General features: G+C 33.8%; 1 protein-coding gene across 1 annotated transcript; it reads right to left on the reverse strand.

The window, feature by feature from the left end:
* Positions 1–1,290: 1,290 nt before the first annotated feature.
* On the reverse strand, positions 1,291–2,007 carry LOC112084375. The gene has a single exon (XM_024153497.1). The coding sequence runs from the start codon at positions 2,005–2,007 to the stop codon at positions 1,291–1,293; it is 717 nt and encodes a 238-aa protein (XP_024009265.1).
* Between the last annotated feature and the right edge of the window lie 8,451 nt (positions 2,008–10,458).

A 10,458-nucleotide genomic window follows, 5' to 3' on the forward strand; every position in this document is an offset into this window, starting at 1 on the left:
TGAACTTTGAACAAAAGACTAAGGAGAGAATTCAAGAGAAAACAATACGCTGTTTTACAAAGTTATACGAGTAATACTTAAATAAAACAAAAACAAATTTTCACTCTGATGGATCAGGTTGGCCACTCTTTCACGAAGCGATTTCTAATATCCAACTGGAATTTTGCCACCTCCATTGTCTAATTGCAAGAATCGCACCAATCGGGGGGGCACATATGCATATCCCATCATAATTATTAATGGGTGAATGTCTCCACTTCCACAATGCAAGTTATTAATTTTGTCCACCACCAATGTAATCATCTCTCCAAACTGTGCTGGAGTGACATACGGGGGTCCTCTAGGGCTTGCTCTTTCAATTCGTAAACGCATTTCTTCTGATTCCGCCCGTGTAAAATCTGGGATAGATGTTAAGCTCACGTCGTATCCGGACATGATGAGGACAAGCATTCGGTGTCAATATTTTTCCAACGAGAATCCCACTTCCGATGACGCCTCCCTCCCTCTATATCATGGTCATAGAAAAATTGAAAGACCTCTTTCAAATAGAGCCGTAGGATTACCTTCTGCCAAACATCTGTCCTTGAACATTCTCATCCATGCCATATCAAAGAACCAAGGTGTGGGCACGCTTAGCAAATCCACGGTCCGAAGGAAGATTGGATCCTTGGAGATCTGGTAAAAATCCCTACTTGCAACTAAAGCACTACAGTAATCGCGAGTGATAGAACTGACTACCTTTTTTAGTATTTCGTTTTTCATCTCTGTGGGCAAACAGAAAACCCGTTTTGCCTAGCCATAGTAGATGAATGGGATTGTGTTTCAGAAACTCTTTGGGTCTACGTTAAATAACAATCCGCTTTATCATGTTTGGGGACAACGAGACGTCGTTTGAAGATATTGACCGCATTAACTCAAATGAGACGTCGTTTGAAGATATTGACCGCATCAAGTATTTCTGAGTAATACAACCACACCATAAACCCTAAATCCAAATATGGTTGTACTAAGTATTTCCGAGTAATACAATCACAACATAAAACCTAAATCCAAAGATGGTTGTACTAAGTATTTCCGAGTAATACAATCCCAACATATCTCTCCATTTTCCAAACTAAACCACGTTATCACCCAAGACACCTCCTCCAACATTTTCACTTCCACCATTTTCACCTCTAGCATTTTCACTTCCACCATTTTCACCTCCAGCATTTTCACTTCCAGCGTTTTCACATCCAGTAAAATAACTATAAATTTTTTAAGATTCCGGCCGACGCTTATTACTCGTCTTCATCCTTTTCGACTTCGGTTGACGCTCTCCAACGGATGGATGCCTTTTCTACTGTTTTCCCCCCTATATGGCTCGTAAACCGGGGGCAAAGCGCTCAATTTCTTAACATCATCGGGGACAACCCACTGTGACTTATGTGGAACAGGATAGATGGTTCTGTTATAAGCAAAAGCCCACTGCTCGGTTAAATAATACATCGAACACAAGTCCTCCACGTTTATATCCACTTCTTTGTTTGGCCGCTTCATATAAGCTTCTAATACGGCTAATGCATGGACACATGGATACTTGTCTATATCAGAAAGCTTGCACGAGCAAGTTTTATTTTTCAAGCTCACCATGTAATTAATCCCATCTAATCCAAGCACGCTGTATTCAATCTGAATCATGTTTAACTCGGTGACACCTAGCTTCTTAGATTCAGCACATCTACTGTGAAAAATAATTTCCACAAAGGCAACCAGTTTGCGTCCTGGTGGCGTTGAAGCAGCCTTGTTCCTATGCTTGTTAAACCATTCACACAACTTGTCAACAATCGCATCTATCATAGGTAATAATGGCAGTTTCCTTGCATCTATAAACACACTATTCAAGGACTCCACAACGTTACTAGTATCTAGATTGTACCTCTCTGCTGGAAAATAGCACTTGGCCCATTTTGATACTTCTACACGGCTTTCTAGATAATCTGTCATAGCAGGATACTTTAATGCCATCCTCGAATAATGATCAAGAAACTCAGCCTCTGTATACTGCTTTGCGCACTCTATGAATGTATATGCAACTATTTTTTATCCCTTGAAACTTGCATTTTCAAATTCTGTGAAAGATACCAGGTGCAATACCCATGTTTAGCTTCCGTGTACACCTCAGTTACTGCGTTAATGAGGCCTAAATTTCTGTCCGAAACAATAACCAACTCAGGACTATCGGGTATAACCGTTTTTAACTGCCTGAAAAACCACTCCCAACTGTCATTTTTTTCTGATTCAATAACTCCAAAAGCAATCGGATAATGGTGACGATTACCATCCTGACAAGCAGCTAAGACTAGCTGACAACCCATTCTGGCTTTCAAAAAAGTTGCATCAACAACTATCACTTTTCTCATAGCTACAAACCCCTCAAAGCAAGCTCCCAAAGCGACAAATAAGTACTTGAATCTTCCTTGTTCGTCCAGTAACACCTTGTGTGTTTGTACCTGGATTCACCTTCTGTAGCATGTACAAATACGAGTACAGATCTCTATAGCTGTCTGCAGGATAACCACGAACCAGAGATTCAGCTTGCTATACTCCTCTTCATGCGGTGGAGTATGACACACTCACAAAAGCGTTTTGTTTAACCAAAAGCATGACAGCGTGAGGAGTTGGTGTATCTAATCGACTTGGATACAACTCCTTAACAACAGATGCAACTAATCCTGGTGTTCCTTTCCTTTGCTTGCTGTTTGTACTCGCACTGGCCCGAGAACAAGTATGCATCTTCCGGTATACTGTTATAGAAAAACAAGGTGTATTCGCATCCTTCCAAGCTCGTAAATACCAATTACAACCTGTTTCACCGCATTTCACGATATATCGCCTCTAATCTGAATTCTTTATAGTCAGACCAAAACAATATTGATGTGAAGCTCTATACAATAAATCTATCAAATCTTGTTTACATGCAAATTGTTGCCCCACTCTCAGATTCATACCATCTTCCCATTCAAAATGTTGTGTTTTTACAACTTTAGGAGGGGGACCATAATCAAAATCAACCCCTCTGTATTCCTTCTCTTCGTTATCAAACTTGGCTTTAGCATCATCATCTACTACATCAGCATTTTCACGGGAAACATCATCACCATCTTTTCCATTTTCACGTGTAACATCATCACCATCTTCTCCATCACGTGTAACATCATCACCATCTTTCCCTCATCACCGTCAGCTTCCTCTATCAATGGGACATTCTCGTGATGTTGTTGTCCTGCTGAACAGTTGCCTGTGTAAATAGCAAGTACACCATTATTTGATCCACCATTACCTAAACGCAACCCCCCATAATTTATACCAACTGTACTTACCCTCTCAACTCTGGAAAATTCCTCTCCAACTTCAACACCTTTGATGACCTCTACATTAATAATACTTCTGCGTCCCTCTTTATCCAGTGAGGTCAGGAACACGGCTAGGTCGTCATCATTCGAAATATGAAACCGTTTCTGAGTTTGCACTAGTACCGGAATGTAACTCAGTATCAACTTACTCGAAGATTCAACAATCCCAACCTTCGTGCATATCTTTTCCACTAAATCAGAATAAGTAATCTCCTCCAAACTTGATGACTTAAACATTACACCATACATGGACGCTGAGGCTGAAACCCATTTATCCTCCGAAGTTGAATAATATCCCATGTAATCCAAAAATAGGTTCGTTATCATTATCACCTGAAAAAATAACACATAGACCATACTCAACCGCATAAGAAATGTTTCCAGTTGTTTCTAGAAATACACAGGTAATACCAATTGTTACTCTATCTCTCTCATTTAATTAGATCTAATTGTCAACTCGTGGAGAAACTTTAATCTAACTCGATTTACAGCATCTAAAACTCCAATCCAATAAATACCCAGTCGATTAGCAACCGATTACAATTTCCAAAGCATACCATTGCCTATTCAATAATCGAATTTAATCCCAATCGTGGTTCTAGGGCAACGACTTTCCAATAACGAAATGAAGAAGAATATCCAACGAAATGTCAATTACCTCGATTAAGCTTCAATGAGGGATGAGTGCAGTAAAATGTTAAGAAGGATTCGAGTTCTGAGAATTCGTTCTCTAGCGATCGCTGGGGTGAAGGGAGCGAGCTGGTCAAAAATGGTTTCTCTTTCAACCCGGTCCCCGACAAGAAGACAAAACCTGTTCTGATTGGCTAAATTTTTGGCGCCTAAAAAATGTCGACACGCTCCTGATTGGTTAAAATTTCAGAAGCTCGCTTCTGATTGGCTACTCATGCTTATATTTTATTGGACGAATTTTTGTTTCGCCGCTCTTGATTGGTTTATCTCTGCTTATTTATGAGCTGATTTTTTAATTTTCTCTTATAATTTACTTCTGCCAAAATTACAAAGATAAATTGGAGATTTCCAAGCTCATTAAAAGGTGAGGGATCCGCGAGGGAGACGCTAGAATAAATGATGAGACGAGAGAATAAATAATCTCTTAGAGGAGTGTTTCAGGTTATCTCTCCGATTACTTAACCGATGTTTTTATTAATTCGTATTAATATCATTTAAAAAATAATACAAGATAAACATCAGTTAAATAAAATGATGCTAACATAATTTCAATTTAAAAAACTAATACTTGTATATATTTTATTTTTGTTTTGAATAAATTCGATGCTACTCAAATTTTTTTAAGTCAAACCATTCTCACATAAAATATTATTAGTAAAAAACCATTATATTTACTAGCTTTCTTTTAATATAAAAAAACAAAACTGTGTAGAATTTTGCTTTGATAAGTATTTCATAAAACTCTTTTTAGGATTAGTTTATGTATATACATATATATATATATATATTTATGTAAATCATTTAAATAGATCGACATTGATAGTAAAATTATAACTTATAATAAGTATTAAGTGTTGACCAAAAAACTGAACTTACTAATTAAAAGCTTTATATACACATTCATTATTAAGAAAAAATTTCTTAGCTAGCCGGCAAAAAAGGAAAATCAGTTTGAATGTGTCAAATTTTCTTCATTAATAGTAGTTGATTTCTCATTTATTGTCTTGATTGTTTTAAGAAAATGATGATGCCATTTAAAGAAATATATATATTTGTTGCCAAATTATACCGATATTTCCACTTTTTTCTCACAATTAACTAAGTAAATTTTTTTTACATACTCACAATCCTCTTTCAACGCCCACAATCTTCTTCTTCCACCAACTAAGTAGATTTGAAATCGATGAATGATAATTCTCATTTCATCTTCTAAAACCTTTAGATGCATCTATTCTCTTATTTTATATCCTTTAATTTTTCAATTCTTCATGTATAGTTTTTTTCTATATTATTTTAATTTTTATGCTCACAAAATACTGTGATGGATTAGAAAAAAGGTAAAAATATGGTGAACTCATCGATACAGATACTAATTATTCAGAAGTCTGTGTTTTTTCTATACGGTTTGGAGAAACATTACATAAAAGGTACCCCAACACTTCTCTTATACTAATGGTTGGTCTAATGCAAACGAAAAATTATCAAGGATTTTTTCAGAGATTTAATAATTATGTTATTATATTCTAAATTTTGTAGAATGAAGATGTCTTCGACCATGATCATATCTCAGAGAATATTTACTCATGGAGAACTTACAGTCCTTATTGATATTATATGGAACCTGAAAGGAGGTTAGGATCTATAATAATTGATTGTTTGATCTTTAGATCTTATGCTTTAAAAAGTTTAGTTAAATTTTATTAAATCATGATATGATTTATCAAAATAAATATATTTTAATGTCTATTAGAGTTTTGATTAAAGCATGATTTGTTTGACTTGACTTACGATCTCTAGATTAATATAAGGTAGCACATAAAGATGTTGCTAGGGTTTATATTATCGTTGCTAGAGTTTATATTATGTAAAATTATTAGTTTCCATATATGCCCATAATTTACCATCATCGTTCATCTAAGTAATATTATAATCAGATTAAATTCTTATTAGGAAATCATAATGTTTTTGAATCATGTCAATCAGATTATATTATCATAGAAGTTTATTTTCACTTATTGGATATCACCGAATAGGGTTCCTCACCAAATACTACTTAAAATTATTAATTAGATTATCAATTAAACCATGTTAGTCAAAATTATTATTAGTGCATGTTTTAAAGTTAGCATGATTAATTGTTTTTCAAATCTTAATTTCCAAATGAACTTTGAACATCATAATTGGATGTAATTGATTATCATTCTTCTATGAAATTTGATCATTTATTTTCTTAAGATTTTAGTAAACTATGAATCTTACAAACCTTGAATTTAAGGCTCTTGATATCACTGATTATAATTATTTCGCATATGCATTAAATGCTAAATTTCATCTAAGGCATCTCAAACTCACCTCTATTTTTGACTCTAAATGCTATTTAAAAAAAAAAATCCTCTCCAACTCACCTTTATTTCCAACTCTAAAATAATATTTCTTTATTTTTTCTCTATATTTGGAGGAATTCTATTTTTTACTCTAAAATAGAGCTGAACTTATTTATTTTTAAATTGGTTCTTTAAGTTTTAAATCTTTTTGTTTATGACTAAAACAAACAATATAAATGATATAAATTCAAATTTAACAATAAAACTTAACAAAGTTAATTACAACATCTAAGGATTTTGACACAAATTTAAAAAACACAACTACAAAAATAAACCAAATGTATAAGTTATAAGATATATGTCATATTGTGTGTTTAATATTTGATACTGCATATAAAATAAAATAAATATTCCATTACTCTGCATCTATCGAGTTAGATAAATATTTATGTATGATTAATCCATCTTAAAACATGTATACATGAAAATATAACTTTGTGTAAATATAATTTATTGATAAAATATTTTATTTGAGGCACAAAACATACTTTTAGTCATACAATTGGTTGTAAATTCTTAGAAACAACAACATTGACGACTGCTTCCATAAGGTTCGCACAAGGCATTTTTAAAGGGTGGCGTGTTCACTCCACACCTATCGTTACAATCTTCTTTCGTTTGACATGGGCCTTTGAATTCACAATCGCTTGATGAATCACCCATTTTTCCTGTTTATTATAATTATTAATTTTTTAGTAACAACATGAAGATAATTTTAAATATAATACGGTAAACATACTAAACAATTCTGAAAAGATAACAACTTACGAGTGGATTGAACATTAACAATAATGAAAGAAATGATGATGAGAAGAACAACAAAACTAAATTTCGAAGATGTCATCTTTCAGAAAAAAAATTCCACAATGATAATTATTATGAAAGTATTTTGTGAAGCCTTATAAGTGAAGAAACTAAGAATTGCTGGTATTTTTATATGGTTTTAAAATAATTTTAAGATGTAATACCATTGAAAAAAAAAGTATTTTAAGATACCATAAATTTATTTTATTTAAGATTTTGTAGATCTTTAACTACATTTGTCTATTTCTTTAACACGTGGATTTTTACCAATATAAAATTTCCTAATTTATATGATGTCAATGTTAATTTTATCAGCATGATAATTTGCTAACATTTTATTCTCATTTTAATTATTAAAATTTTTAAAAATTTCTTAACATAAGTATTCAACCTTTGAAGGTTGTGTACAATCTGAACCAGATACAAATGAATTTTAAGAGTCATGGCCCATGGTTTTTTGCAGGAATTCTAGTAAATTAATCTCAATTAGTATTTATTTAAATTTGTAAATTTGTAAATTTTATGATTAATTAGAAATAAAATATTAGCATATTATTTTGACAAAAAGTTAACTCCATCTAAGAACATGTACTTTGTGTTTTCAGGGTAAAATTGGATTTTTATTATTATAAATCCTATTGTGACAATATTTAGTATCAAAATCTTAAAAGGACAATAGGTGAGTTTTTTGTCCTCCTATATTTTCAATTTTACCTGTTATATTTCCAATTTTCCCTTTATTAATAGGATTATTTCGTAGCAAATTTGCAACAGAAAATGTAATTCATGAATGTTTATCTTCTATATATTATGAAATGGAAGGAAATTGTTGGGATCAGTTTTATGGATTGAATCTGTTAATTATATATATATATATATATTAAATTACAAGAGATGATATTTTGTTATGAATTATTAATATGGATGTTTATTATAAGGTTCATATCATAAGGAGGTTTAAACTATTGCTAAGAGTCTCACATCGGTAATATGTGGACATAACTAGATCTTTGTAATATTATATATACCGTTTATTATTCATGAAATAAGACATAATAATTTTCTCCTTATTTCCTATTCACAATACATTATCAGCACGATAGTCTCTTGATCTTTTTCTCACCCAAAAAGGTGAGATTTAGTTTAAATATTATTTTGTCACATCAAAAAGATGAAAGTTAATTTAAAGTTTATTTTCTCACACCAAAAATGTGAGAGTTACACTACAAAAAATAGATGTATTGCATCACTTAAATGGAATCAGTTAAACGAGTGATATTAATTTGAATTACTTATTACTAAATGATACTAAATATTTGGTTTAACATCAATTATAGTAAATGATGCTGTTATTTATTTAATTTTCATCACTTCAGTAAAAGTGATACAAATCTATGATAGTTTACATCATTTTTAAAAAACTGATTGAAATTATAAATTTACATCGATTACTTGAGAGATAATCTCGCATACTCCTTCCGCATTATAGAAATTCTCAAATCTCCTTCTCATAATATTTAATTCTTTTTCGATTTATTTTAAAGCAAGAAAAAGGGAGAAAAGCGGTCAAATACTGGTAGGTCCTTACTAAAGTTTCATATTTACTAATCCAACCACGAAGATCCACATCCAGTCTGTCATATCGGGTTGAATCCGAAGAAATCGGGTTTCGGGTCAAAATTGGAGACAAAATTGTGGTAAGTCTGAGAAAAAAAATTCAAATTTCGAAATCGTCCTCTCCTCGTCGTCTTTGCCTAGTATTCTCTGGGACAACTACGAGTGATTTGCTGCTGCCTGTCTTAAATCAACGCCTCGCTATATCAGGTTCGTTCGTCTTCGTCCTCTGATTTCTAATTTCTATCTAGATTACTTTATAGATTTCAACTCGGTTTTGTGTAGAATCCAAAATTCGATTTATATGTTCTCTATTCGGTTGGCAATTACAAAATAGGAGTCATGGATTTAGGCAACGAAATAGTGTTTAGATATGCTAGACCAGAACTGTACTCAGATTCCGAATCGTCGCAGAAGAAAATGGTAGAAGGAGTTGCCGAATCAGAGACGGGTAATAATCAGATAGTGTTGTGGAGGGGAACTGAGGCTGAGGCTGAGGAGGAGGAGAATCAGCCATTGCCACCCGTGAGAATGTTCTTCGAGCCCAGTCAGTATCATAATGCAATAAAGCTGGGAACAAGATGTTATATCCACAAAGCTGTTGCGAAATTGGAGTCCCTAGACCTTGAACCACATGAGCTGTTATGGTTTACAGAATACCCACAGTTCAAGCACTTTTGGCATATGCATAGGGCCATGCATGAGGACACAACACACAAGATGATGGGAATGTGGTTGCTTCTTCTTCGGACAGCAAACACAAATAAGAAGAGGGAAGCTTGGTTTGTAGTGAATGGCGTACCAATTCGCTATTCCCTTAGAGAGCATGCCATTTTGTGTGGATTTTGTGTGAATGGCGTACCAATTCGCTATTCCCTTCGTTTAAGAATAGATATTTCCAGGAAACCGGTCCTTCCCTTGCTGCTGTTGAGAAAAAGCTAGAGTCGATGCGAGGACTAGTTAATCCTGATCGGTTGAAGATGTTTGTCATCTACTTCTTATCCTCTATAATTAGTGGGAAAACAAAAACCGGTAAGGGAGCACCATCTGTTGACCCCCTGAGGATTGTGGATGACCTCGAGGCTTGTAAAAGGTTTCCTTGAAGTAGGTATTCATTCGATGTGAAAATGAAGGAGATTGAGCACACAATGAGGCATTTCAATGGGGTCGTCGAAACAGATGCGTGGACATTTCTAAGCTTTGTTACTCCCTTGGAGGTATGTCACATTATAAAGAATTTGTAACTATGTAATACTATGAGCGTAAGTGTAATTTGTGGGGTTTATGTGTAGTTGCTAGCCTTTGAGGCCATCCCATGTCTGAAGAACAAATACAGAGAAGATGTTAGAGGAGCAGGGAGGGATTGTCCCCGGATGTGCAGGCAGAAGTTCCAACCATTCACACTAAAAGGTTTCCCTTTATCGGAACTCTATGAAACACTGGGTAACACTAGGGTCATCGAGAGTATATTGCAACCATCCGAGGATGAGGTAATTATGCTTGCTGGAGTCATGGAGAGGAATGAAGAGGAAGATATCGTTCCTGAAAATTGGACGAGACGTTTAGTTGAA

The sequence above is a fragment of the Eutrema salsugineum genome, unplaced genomic scaffold, assembly GCF_000478725.1.
Source record: "Eutrema salsugineum unplaced genomic scaffold, Eutsalg1_0 scaffold_4, whole genome shotgun sequence".
Lineage (NCBI taxonomy): Eukaryota > Viridiplantae > Streptophyta > Magnoliopsida > Brassicales > Brassicaceae > Eutrema > Eutrema salsugineum.

Coding starts and splice junctions, on each gene's coding strand:
- LOC112084375 (XM_024153497.1), bottom strand. CDS start 2,007: ATGGCATTAAAGTATCCTGCTATGACAGATTATCTAGAAAGCCGTGTA.